The 13,286-nt window shown below is 47.6% G+C and overlaps 1 protein-coding gene across 13 annotated transcripts in view; it reads left to right on the forward strand.

Moving 5' to 3' along the window:
* The window catches only part of LOC134022149 (calcium-activated potassium channel subunit alpha-1a), a 114,918-nt gene that overhangs the window by 50,966 nt on the left and 50,666 nt on the right, over positions 1-13,286 (forward strand). For all 13 annotated transcript variants that reach the window (XM_062463423.1, XM_062463429.1, XM_062463432.1 and 10 more), the window contains exons 4-5: positions 8,886-8,979; positions 9,368-9,479. In XM_062463423.1, the coding sequence (XP_062319407.1) occupies positions 8,886-8,979; positions 9,368-9,479 (206 nt within the window). The remainder of the gene's footprint in view (positions 1-8,885; positions 8,980-9,367; positions 9,480-13,286) is intronic.

Here is a 13,286-nt window from a genome sequence, read left to right on the forward strand (position 1 = left end):
TGTGTATACATTTACTTTATACGAGTATGGTATAAAAAATATGTTTGGTTTTAGACCAGTGGTTTTAGGCAATTTTTTCAACACACTTTTAGTGTCTTTGTTGGACTGGGTTACTGGGCGGTGTGGATGTGCCCTTGTAGGAATTCTTGAATTTTTCTCTTTTTTACACACGTTGAATTGTTCCTTTTTCTACCTCTCTCACCTGCCTCTTTGCTTCCCACTTTCCCCCTCTTTCTGACAACCTGACATGGCGTATTTCTGACAAAAAGTAATGTGGGAGTGGAAGGTCTTTCCAACATGAACGTTTGTAAATCCCTTAGAACGTGTGGGTCAGGGGAGTTGGGGAGAAACCCTGCAGTACCTGTACCACAGCTTGTCTGAGGTCAGCAGGCATCAGTACTCACTGACACCCTCGCTGTGGCACCTTAGCAACCTTGACTTGAGTGACAGCTCTGTTTTGACACCTGGGCTGACACCTGCAAGGTGACACAGCAGTGATTGAGTGGGCATGGAGCCAATCAATAAGCAGAGGGGCGGATCAATGTGACTGTCATACTGTAGCACTGAGAGCAGCTGTGTTTAGGATCCATTATGCTGTCATGAACACGTAAACACAATGGGCTGGCCATCAACATTCCTCCCGACATCCTTTTGATGTGATACTCTATGGAAGTGTGGGTGTATACTGTATGTATCTGCATGTGCAAGGTTTCCTGTTTCCATGGGTATGTGGTCTTCCTAGACTGCAATGGGCCATTCACTCTACAGTAGGCTTTCTGTCATTCTTGTTCTTGTGTTATCATTCCCCCCCCCCAAACATGCCCCCCCCTGCCAGAGCTGGTTCACTTCCCACATAAAGGGCTTTTCACCCCCCCCCACAACAGGGAGCCAATCAAGTTACAGCCGTACTTCCACTACAACAGCTGGAGCCTCTCCCGTCCTCTCCTACATCCCTCACACCTCCACAGAATGGGGTGTGTGTGTGTGCGTACGTGCGAACAACACACCCATTCCCAACCCCCTCCCCTGTTTGAACGGCGCAAAGGCTCTTCAAATGACCTTTTCCTCCGTATGCGGAGGGGGAAATGTTAACGATCGAGGACATCGATCAAAGCGGATCTAGGGGGGTCACCTGTTAATGGCCGGCCATTACTGCAGCGAATGTGGAGGCCTTTACGGGCGTCCTCGCGTATTCCCGCTTGCGCTTTCCTCAGCGCTTTGCTCTTCATCGACGTGACGCGTTTGAGCGCGGGGCTGCAGTCGTTTGCTTGAGGAGATATGAACGCGCGGCAGGCATGTGGAGGGGCCGGACCCGCTCGGCCTCAAGGCCGGCCAGGGAAAAGCCGTCAAAGACATCCAAACGGTGATGTTAGCCGCCCCGTTAGCCGTCCGTTCCCTGCGGTAATGCGAAGGGTGGCAAGCGGTCAATAAGAACGTGCCGGCTTGTGTGCGCTTGGGCGGGGGAGACAGGCTGGCGGGTGGGGAGATGGGCTGCACAGGAGGCTGGAGATCCTCCAAGATGGGCTTTTATGTATGCATCAGTAGAGAAGACTAGTCCCCAGGGGAAGGTCTACACACATAACCACACATACACACACACACACAAACACAAAGATCAGGGGGGTTAAGCAGGAAAAAGAAGAAAAACTATTCCTCAGTGATGGCCAACCAGCAGCCTTCCTCCAGCTGTTCTCTCCAGGTTTGCACCAGGTGGGTGTTTTCTTTTCACGAGCGGAGTGTTTCGATTCCTCCGCTTCAGAAACACACGGCCGGACCAGGTGGGGTGAATCCCTAATCCATTTCTCTCTGTAGACGGATGGAATTCCCATGCGCTTCCCACAGTGGCGCACTTGCGGTGTCCACTTGGTGTTGAAGGAATCGTACGGTAGTAGGATGTAGGACGTTTCAAACATGCTGAGGGAAGCATGAGTTGAGAAGTGGAGGTTTAGCAGCTGGTCAGATTCCCAGAGACACCGACGACGCGTACGACGGAAAATGTGATAATCCCCGTTTATCTCTTTTCTTTTGTATTTGTTTTATTTGGTATTATTCTGCGATCCAAAATGTGTCGCAAAGCTGATGCTATTTTGGGTCCTATTTTTATTTGGAGCATACTGTGCTTGTGTCCCCCCCCCCCCCCCTCCTCCCAAATCCTGGTCTGTTTTAATACCTCCTCTCATCCCTCATCCCTCTCTTTTCTGCGGCTTTAAAACAAATGACGATGGGCCGTATGTAGGACAGCAACTTAGCAGGCCCTCCTTTAAGGGATGCCCTTGTTACTGCTCTACTTCGCTTTTCCATGGGCTCCTGCACACACGCCCGCGCGCGCACACTCACAGATGTGCACACACACATACGCACATCCCACTTGCATACTATGGGTCGTATTCCGTGGCATGCACGCGGTGCATTCGCCGCGTCCCCCGCTAGTGCGTGTACTCTGGCGAGTTGTAGCAAAAGTCACATCAACACCACGCCTGACAGTTTCATGGCTAACGAGCCGTGCTTATAGGCAGGCGTATCATATTACATTTGATAAGGCGTGCGTATAGGCGGGCGTTATTGGTGCTGCGCATAGGTGACATGCCGGCACAGCAAAGAAAGCCCTGCAAGCACCTGCACGTCTCGACGCTTAAGCTATTTAGGCTACATCAAGGGATCGCTGGTCCGAAATGTGTTTTGTGCCATGACGTGTTTACAATCGCTCGGATGAACAGCCTCAAACAAACAAGCCATGGCTGGACTCGCATCCACCATGTTATTATTTGCGTCTTGCATCTTCTAGTTGTGGCCAATTGCGGGTAACCTAGCCTATACGAATGATGTTCTGATGTTGGAAGATAAGGGTCTGCGCTGTGTTCTTTAGTTGGCAGTAGCCTAACACCAGACAAGGCAAGCGACTAAGGACTACCCAGATCATGTTGTTCTCTTTTCCGCTGGGCGGGCAGGTGTGCACAGGTGTTGTTGTACTGCGTAGCCTAATAACATGCGGAGCACGAATAACACCTGCCTGTGTACGCATGCCTGCATATATATCAAACAGTTAGACGTAGTGCTCAAGTGGCGTAAGTGTTGCTAATTTGTGGCGTACGTCACGTGGTGTGTACGCTACACGCACACGCTGTGCACGCGTCCTCTGCGCATACACACACATAACCGCACACACATGACCACACTTGCACACACCAAACACACACACAGACTTGTGCACAGTGATCTATTCACACTGACATGAGTGGACACCCACGTGACGCGCGTAACGACCGTGTGTCCGTTGAACGCGCGCAAGCAATTTCCATACACTCACAGAGGTTTGATATGGCCCAGGCGGGTGCAGGCGCTAGTGAGCCCTTTGGAGATAAACCGGTGGCATGCAATACGCCCCATACTCGTAGATGCACAAACACACACACACAGACAACACAACCCACATGCACACACACACACGCACAGACACAAACTTTATGGGGGATGAGATGGCTGTGTGATTGGCCAGGGCTCGAGCAGGATGGTGCCTGCCTCTGACAGTCATTAGAGTCTTTCGAGCGATCAATGACAGCAGTGAAAAAGAAACAGTGCTAATGACTTATTAATGGGGTAAGGTGAGAAATATGGCCGACTTGGGAGGCTGGCAGGGCAGACCTTGTGGTGGTGAAGGATAGGATAAATCGAGTGTGCGTGTGTGTCGGCTTGCGTGTGTGTGTGCGGTGTCTACGGTGCCGGGGTGTAAAGACAGAGACCCCCAAAACTACACCCCTGCTGATGAGCCCACCTTGTCTATTAAAATGCCTGTTAACAGTTCCCTTATAAGCCTCCCCTGATATTGTTCCAGCCAGTAGAACACATCAGATTGTATTCCCTGGTCCCTGGGCAGGTTTAAAAAGAATCCCATTCCACTGTTATGCCAGACTTTGCCTATTTCGGACACTAACCCTAACCCTAACCTGATAGTGGGGCCTTGTGACGGGAGTATTCCCCTGCTCCCTCTGACAGTGATGAAGGTTTTAATTGCTATTAATACCCGGGCCTCGTCTGAGAGGAGGCAGGGTCTGAAGGAGGCCCCGACACACTCTGCTCCTGGGCTACCAGGGCTTCAGCACCTACATGACCTCATAGCATTTTGTTAGCCTGGCTAACCACCAAGCTAATCAGGCTGTGATTAACGTGCACTGCTGCGGGCTCTACCGATAGCTTAGAATTAGGTGTATGAAACATGGAATATGTGGGATGGAAGTTAACTAGCCAATTTGTGTGGAATTAGTAGGACTGACTACCGTAGTTCATCACACTAATTACTCTAAATAATAAGCTAGCAGTCGGGATTTAACGATGCATTTCTCATATTTCCTATGTCTCTTGAATCCCCGCGCTGTAAATGAAGAGTCTTGAGCATGGACAGTTTGAAGCACAGTCTTGACGGGATTTTGCGTGACCCTTCAGGTGTTGTCGGGCACGCCGGGCTGATTTTATGTTGGGCACCCCTCCATCCTCCCCCCCACCCTGAATTCCCCTCCAGCTCCCTGCAAAGCGAGCTTCAGTACTTCCTCAATTATTCACACTGGGGAAGTGGCTGTGCAACGCTCCCCCCGCCCCAAAACCCCCTCTAGACGGAGGCGCTGGTTCCTTATTGAGAAGCGTGGCGAATTGGGCCCGGCTCCTCTTCAGAGTTAATCTAAATGTAGGCTCGACATTGCCTGAACAAAGTACAGAGAGCATTTTTTCGAAGCCAGACTTCATTTGCTTGAAGACTTTAATCAACTTTCCGATAAGAAAGGCCCACTTAAATTTTTTTTTTTGCTCACACCGGTACATATGCACGGATCTTTATCTCCTTAACTGGTTTTGTGTTCAAAGGGAAATGAGGCACTGCATGTAGTTGTGCCTCGTGGCGTCTTAACTACATTTCAGCTGAGTATATTTTGCAGTTCGCTCCATACTCATACTACCACACTATTTAGGATGTCAGACAAAGAATTAGTTTGGCCAGTTATAGTGCAAATATTCCACAAGCGCCAGGATGACATTATACAACTGCAGTGCCTCCTAAAATAACATTTCAAAGTATGTGGTTCGGAACTTTCTGAGGACGTTCACTCTAGCGTCAAAAATCGGAAATGCTGGTGGCGTTTGTTGCTGCCGTCCACCTCGCGGTCCCTTAGCGCTGCTTGTATTGTACGAATGAGGGACGTGTGCTCCTGAAGTAGCAGGATCCTGTACGTTCAACCGTGGCCCCGCGAGAGCCCACGGAACCCTGCTCTGGGAGAACCAGGGCGGATAAGTGGCTACAATTGTCAGCCCCGCGGGTGACGCTTGTTCAGCGCTGTACTTAGGGGACGTCAAAATGGAGGAGCTATTTTTAGTTCCACTGGGAAGGTTTTTATTTGTCTGGTGCCCTTGCCGGTGCTAAATCACTCTTATTTTAGTAATGGTGTCTTGACCTATCAATCAATCACTGGTGCACTAACCTGCCCCTCTCTCAGATCTCCTCCACCCTTCCTCCCCTGCCCATTACGCTCTTGGGGGAGAGGGGGCGCTGAGAGGTCACAGACAAGTGTGTACTCCCACAGTACAGTACTGGCAGGACTCTTTCCCACACACACTCACACCACCATAATACACAGGAGCTGGCAATGAAGTGGGCAGTATTAGCGTAGCAGGTGGTGGTTGGTTGTTGATGTTGTTGTGAGAACAACCTTGGTGTGTCTCCAGGATGGAACGAAGGTCAGCGGCGGGCTATGGCGTAGTGCTAGGTTGCTTACTGCTTGCTGACTGAAGGTGTGGAGCTATTTATACGCCGTCATCACCTCCACTGTAAGCTTCCTGGAAGAAGAAGCTATCCCTCACAGGCTGAGGATGTTAATGTGAGGACAGATTTCTGTCCTGAAATAGAACCCCCCCACCTCCCCTGGCTCTACAGCTGCCCCTCAGGCTGGTGTCGTGTATGTGCATGCATGGGTGTGTGTGTGTGCGCGCGCGTGCGTGCGTGTGTGAGTTTGTCAACATTATTGGAACTAGTGCACCGAAGCGCCTCGCCAACTCTAATACAAGATGACCAGAGTTCAAACCTGAGGCACCAGAATCTCCAGGCAATTTCCATCTGGCCTAGAACAGGCCTTGTGTGCTATATACAGCCGGGGAAGATTGTGTCTCAAAAATGGCCTAATGCCCCGGAGAGTCCTTTCGTTCTCCCTTCCCCCACTTCTCTCCGTCCCTCCCTCTTCCCTCCTTCACACTGACTACCGTCTCTCAAGCCATCTTTCTCATTCCCTCTCTCTTTCTTTCTTTCTTTCTTTCTCTCTCTATTTCTCCTTTTTCTTTCTGTCACCTTCACCCCCTGACTCATCTCTCCTCATATTGCTCTTTCTCTAGTCTTTTTCTCTTTTTTTTCTCTTGCCCTCCCTCCTGCCTCTCTCTGTCACTGCTGAGGACAACAGTGTGCCCCAGGCCAAGCCTAGGCTGCTATTGGGTAATAAGAACCTCAGTGGGCAGATCTATTTTCTGCTAGGGCACTGGCAGCATGTGGCTCGTGGATCCCATGTGATTTCAGAGTGTGAAGTGACATTGAGACCAGGAGTCAGGCCTTCAAATCCACACTGTGGAAGTGAGGTCTTACACATAGCGTTCACACACGCACACACACGCACACACACACAGACACACTGTCTCTCTCTCTCTCTCTCTCTTTCTCTCTCTCTCACACTCACTCACTCACTCACTCACACACAGATGAGCTGAACGCGCCAAAAACGCCAAATTGCCAATTTGTTGTTTAGTTTGGCCAAGCGTTACTTGTCAGCTTCATCACCAAAGCCATTGCCAGTGTGTATAGAGACAGGAGAGTTGACTGCTGTTGGATTTGGGGACAGAACCGTACTGTGTCAGGCCGGTTTGAGTGAATTTTCAGCCCCTCAAGGCTGTCTCACTGTTTACACTACTAGAATGTGCTACTGTCTCAGAACTCTTCCTGTGTTGAACATTTTTCAGGTCAAATGACAGCCAGTCAGTTCCACCACAGAATGAGGGCAGAGCAGTTCCTGACAGTTGTCAATTTGCCCACCCGGCAACATGTTATGTTCAGCGTGTCTGAAGTGTGTGTGTGTGTGTGTGTGTGTGTGTGTGTGTGTGTGGTGTTTATCACAGGGTAACAACCTCAGTGGGGCTTCTGGTGACACAGCATGTTTTTATATCTCTGATTAAGAGACTAACCAACAACACGTGGTGAATAACTATGACATTTAATCAACAACAAGTATATGCATTTCATGTGATTCACAGAAGGCTATCATTTATTTATTTTTGTTCTTAAAGCTGTTTACATATACATTTATGCATTTAGCAGACACTTTATCCAGAGCAACTTCCAAAAGAGAGTTTTACAAAAGTGCATAGGTCACCGATCATAACAACCCAAACATTGCGGGTAAAAACATGAAGCATACATTGTGAAAACTAAATAAGTCCCAAAGGGAAAAACCACAAGAGCATGTAGTTGAACAAGTTACAATTAAACAATTTCACAACATGAACCTCAAAAGTGCAAGGGTGTACCTGTGGGAAAAAAGTAAGCAACAAAAATATATTACACAGCAAGTACAATAGTTTTAAGTCAGTTACAACTACCTAACAAGAGCAACAAGACTCTCAATAAGAGTCATTGTGATCCTGAAACATCAGGTCCAGCCAATCATTCCTAAGTGCCGTTGTACTCCCGGAACAAGTGCGTCTTGAGCCTATTCTTGAAAGTGGGGAGACAGTCAGTGTCTCTGATGGAGGTGGGGAGTTGATTCCACCATTGGGGGGCCAGACAGGAGAAGAGCTTGTGTTTATTTGATAAAACAGGAGGGTCAGTGACTGGTAAATAAATGAGGCCAGATCAATGTAAAATGCTTGGAAGGGTCAGTAGCAAATTAACCTCTGTCAAGAGTCTGATAGTACTTCATGAGGAATTGCCCTTTAACCTAATTCAATCACTCACAGTTTTTTGTATTGTATAAACAGATCCATTTTGATTCCCCCCCCCCCCCCCCCCCCCCCCACACACACACACACACACACACACACACTACTGTCCAAGACAAGTCCCTGGGCACCATCAGTCAAGCCAACAGATCTAGTGATCACACCACAGCCGATCAGTTTTCTACTGGATCTCCCATTTGCTAATCCATTAAATCATTCCCACAGCACCAGTCTCCATTAAGGCGCTTCATAGTACATCCATAGCAAGAGGATTATGGCCTGTAGTTGGTCCTATGGGAACTTTAACGTACCCCCATCATACATGTCACATGTAGCTGTCAAAGTGTTTTATGCTTAAGTGTGTTTTTCATGGCGAATAGGGGCACATTTTCACTGTTGACTGACTTCATGGACAGCTGGCAGTCTACAGTCTATACATTCCAATAGGTCCCCCTCCTCCACACACTCCTCCACTGAATATTCCTACCATATGAGCTGTTCATTCGACCAGAACACATTCATTTGTCTAATTTGGAACGCAGACACACAGTGGAACTGGATAAGGAACGACACAGTACTTTGCATACATTATCACATTGTTAAATGCATCCGTTTCCTCTAATAATGAATCCCAGGTCAGACTTAAAGATAGATTATTATTATATAAGGGAGCATATTATGGCCGTCTTCATCTCTTGTCTTTTCTTAGGGGCACCATTTTAGCTACTCCACTATGCTGTAGGAATTTTTTAGGTTAACGTAGGTTTTCAATGCACTAATAAACTAATTGAACTCATTATATTTCACTCAATGGCGATATCTGTATTCTGAAATCGAAACAGATGTTCAGCGTTCTCTTATCGTTCGTTGACAGCACGGCAACATGAAAGCATCGCTAACAATGTTTCTCTGCTGTCTCTCCACAGCCCTATAGAATCCTGTCAGAATTTCTACAAAGATTTCACGCTACAGATCGACATGGCGTTCAACGTGTTCTTCCTCCTCTACTTTGGTCTGCGGGTAAGCACATTAGCCTGCATGCACACATGCGCATGCACATAAACATACACACACACACAGTACCTACATCTGATCTTCTCATGTTGATTCTACTGTTATAATGCTGACATAATGTGATGCCAGAGCAGCACTCCATTTGTAAAACCTAACCACAGAAAATCCTCAATGAATAAATAAACTCATAAGCTGCTTAGCGCTCCCTGGCGTCCACGTGACTCCAAACACTGACAGTAATTCACAAATATGTCATATGTCAGGAAAACTATAAACACTGATTTTCTGTGCTATTTTTGTGTTTCTGTGGGCCAGTAGGATTTTGATGATATTTAATGTTTTTGTTGTTGTTGTTGTTTTTTCAAAAAACTTTTTTTTTTTTTTTTTACCACAGTTCATAGCAGCCAATGACAAGCTATGGTTCTGGCTGGAGGTCAATTCTGTGGTTGACTTCTTCACTGTTCCTCCGGTGTTTGTGTCTGTGTACCTGAACAGAAGCTGGCTTGGTAAGTCTCTTTTTCCCCTCTCCTTGTTTCTCTCACTCTCGCTGTTTCGCTCTGCCTTCCTTTTCTCAATTATTCACCTCCATCTTTCTCACTGTCTCTCTCACACTACTTCTCTTTCTCGCTCTCTTTCAACCCCCCCCCCCTCTCTGTCTCTCTCTCTCTCTGCATGCCCTCTATGAGCTGAGCTGGCTTGGCCTGGGGCAGGAATCAACTTTCGCTCGTCATTGAAAGTGACAGGGCTCTGCTCCTCTGTTGTTTCAGGAAACACACACACACACACACACATTGGAGTGAAAGTGACACAGGGCTGGAGATGACTCAGGCCTTAGACCCAGGCACGGACAGGCCAACCGTAGACTCAGCAATAGGAGAGGACAAAGCAGGAATGTCATGACTCAAAGCTGAGGTGGAGAGCAGAACCTGGGGTACCCTAACCCTCGACCCTCAGAACTGCCATCCAATGAGCAACCCATACTTAGGAACAAACTCTCCCTGGTAGAATCAGCCAGGAAAACACCCTTGGCCTGGATTGTTCGCCGGCCTACTTTCGCAAGTGCATTTCGGGGTGTTGGCCTAAATCGCACCAACCTCTCGATGAAGAGAAGCAGCTCCAATTGTTTTCCCAGAACAGTTTGGTGTCTTGATGGCATTGTCGTCACGCACAGGCAGCCGTACGTCATCGTCACATTCGGTCGCTGTGAATTATTTATCGGTGGTCATATGACTGCAGTGACGGCCAGTCAGGAAGGATCTTCGGCAGGCATATGTCGAGGCACCCGGGAGTGATGGCGGTGGCGTGTGGGGAGGGAACGGAGCGACTTGATGTCAAAGACAAGTTGGAGACAGACTTGATGTAAAAAAACAACAAAAAAACAAGGTGGGGGCATTGATGACAAAGATACTGCAGTAAGCTGTTTGTCCCCCTTCTTTCCCCACCTGCTGGTCAGAGTACAGAACGTTTCCACCATCCAGGCCCTTTGCTTGGCACAGGAAAGGGTCACCACGTCTGTCACCGGGCAATTGAGTGGGCAATCTGTCCCAACTGTAATGGAAATCTATATATATATTTACAGTGTATATATATATATATATATTAATATGGAGAGAGGAGAGCCATCTGCTCTGCCTGTCACGATACTGATAGCAAAACGCGGCAGACAATCTGTTCAGATGGACTACAACACATGGTGTAGAGAATTATAGATGACCCCCGACACCGGTCGCAAGGGAGGAACCGTCCTATTATCGACTTGTTATCTCGGCTGTCTCCAACTCTGCTGTCGAAGGACACGGAAAATCAACACAGCCATGGATATCTGGTTGCTTTGTGGCAATTTCTTTCCCCGCTTTCTCAATATTTTATCTCCATAAAGCTCGTCCCTTGAGGTTGTTCCCCCTGAAGCGTCAGTGACTTGTGGTTTCTGTCAGCTGCTAGCGGTTAGCGTTAGCTATCTCCGCGTTGCACATGAAGGTGCTTTCGGGTCGCCTGCTCCCCTCGTCTCCCACTCATGGGTGTGAATGGAGATGATGTAAGAGACCGAAATGGTGCTTTTAGTCGGCGTCATGCTGCAGTGAATAATTAGCTGTGCGGTGCTCTCTGTAAACACAGGCACAGAGGAGATGGATATCGACTGCAGCAGAGAATGGGGAGGTGTCCTTATTTTTGGACGTGTTGAAATTGGAGCTGTTGAACTATTGTTTAGAGATGTCCTAGTTTTAATTTTGTTCTCCCCCCCACCCCCTCCAATCCATTGTCATGTATTTTCTTTATTTTTCTCTTGCTGTTTTCATCATCCCTTTGTTCAAACAGGGCATGCTAATGAGACAAACCCAGTCTCCTCACAGGAACAGCAGATGAAGTTAATACCCTCAGACTTTGTCATCTGGTATTTGGTTGTGGAAAAGTCTTTAATGGTGTGGTAGTTTGCTTATGGAGCATGTGTAAAACCTAATACCTGCAGCAAGTCTACATGACATGATGTGTTCATCAGTACGTGATGGCATGGCAAGTGTGTGTAGAAAGTTTTTTGAAATTTGAAAACTAAAACTACTACAACCCTAGAAGAGGAGGGGGTGTAAACAGTGTTTGAAATATGGGGGAGGGTGCAAGCAATATCTCCCTGAAGAGAGAGACTTGGGTGGAGTATTTGTGTGTAACCCCCTCGCCCCAAGACCTCGTACAGTAAACACAGCATTCAAATTGTGAGAAAAGTACTTCACCCAAAGTGGACATACGTACGATACAGTGTGTACTCATTTATATAGAGTACACATGCCTTTCTCGGTAAATAACATGGTCACGTTGGGGAGTAATGACTGATTGACAACATGAAGAATGATGTTGGGAGTGAGAAGTCATGTATCTCGTAACTCTTATCAGATTGATGAACACAGCCTCTTACCAGGCCAGTATTAATCGAAGGGGATGTCTTTGACTCTGCGCTTGACATGCGGCAGACGTGTTTGTGCTCCTGAAGACAAACGGTTTCTCTGCCATCACGTTCCACGCTCTGCTGGAAGGAGGTCGAAACCACCGTTAATCAGGCTTTCAAGGTAATCAGTCGAGACGGGCCCACGGTCACTGACTGTTGTTGATACAACATCTCTTTCTCTCTCTATCTCTCTCTCAAATCTTTTTTAGTTACTGGGGTCTTTCAGAAAGAAGACATGAGTTTGTTAGAACCCAACCCGCCCCCCGCCCCCCCTCCCTGCAGGCTAATGTATTCGCTTCTCTCCCAGCGGGGCTAAACGACCGGGTAACACACGTGTGTCAGGCCACGCGGTTCCACCTGGTAATTGAGTAGAAGGACCCCCAGTTCTGCACCGGCGAAGCTCCACTTGACTTTGCCGGAGCGGGAACAACCCATCAGAACTAGCAGAACTCCTGATCCCTCAATCACCTCGTCACCTTCCACCTATGGAAGTCCCACTCTCTCTACGCCTGAGGAACGACCTACCTCCCCAGTTCTATTCTCCTGTGTGCTTTTGGCAAATTTGACACTGATTAAGAGGTTTGAGGAATGTACGCAGCGAATGTACAAGGGCACACCACAGTTGCTCCCGGGGAATAGAAATGAATAGTATTCAACTACTCCTTGAAGTGAGTTTCTCCTGAGAGATATACCCTGGCTGTGGTGGATTAGCATACGGCCGTTTGAAGCTACCAGTAAGCCCGGGTGCTCTCCTGCTCTGGCAATTAAGCCTCCCTTCCAAGGACCCAGAGGTAGACTGGGATGATGGGTAGAAGACGGGTGTAGCTTTGAAGAACGCCATTTAAAAAACTATTAGAACCAACTATGAAATCTATTTTCCTAAGCCTTTTTTTTTTTTTTTTTGCAATATCTGATCAGACATGTTTTGCATTAGCAGGGCTAGAGTTTGACAGATAAACCCAACATACATGCTATCTTTGTGGTATAAGCAGCATTATAGCAGTTGTCAAGTTTAAATCCTCCATAGAATGATAGTTATGTAGGAAGGGACAGGAGACTGCTGCATTTTCAAACAGTACACACATTTAAACAATACTACTGCCACCTAGTGGAAGTGAAATTTACTGCCTTCTTTTTCCCTCTGCTGCTTGCTTTTGGATACTCAAAGAGGCTTACAGAAGCTGGCATGCTTGTACCATGTGTGCATCCTCCTCATACGGCCTTCTGCCTTCTGCCGCCTTCTGCTTCTGTCTACAGAGGGTGAAGGGAATCAGAATTTCTGAAGCTTTAAGCCTCTTTACTGTGGCAGAGCCTCACGTGTCTTTGTCCAATATAGCTGTTTTAATGTACATGCCTCATGTATTTTGGGTGGATG

The sequence above is a fragment of the Osmerus eperlanus genome, chromosome 6 (genome assembly GCF_963692335.1).
Source record: "Osmerus eperlanus chromosome 6, fOsmEpe2.1, whole genome shotgun sequence".
Lineage (NCBI taxonomy): Eukaryota > Metazoa > Chordata > Actinopteri > Osmeriformes > Osmeridae > Osmerus > Osmerus eperlanus.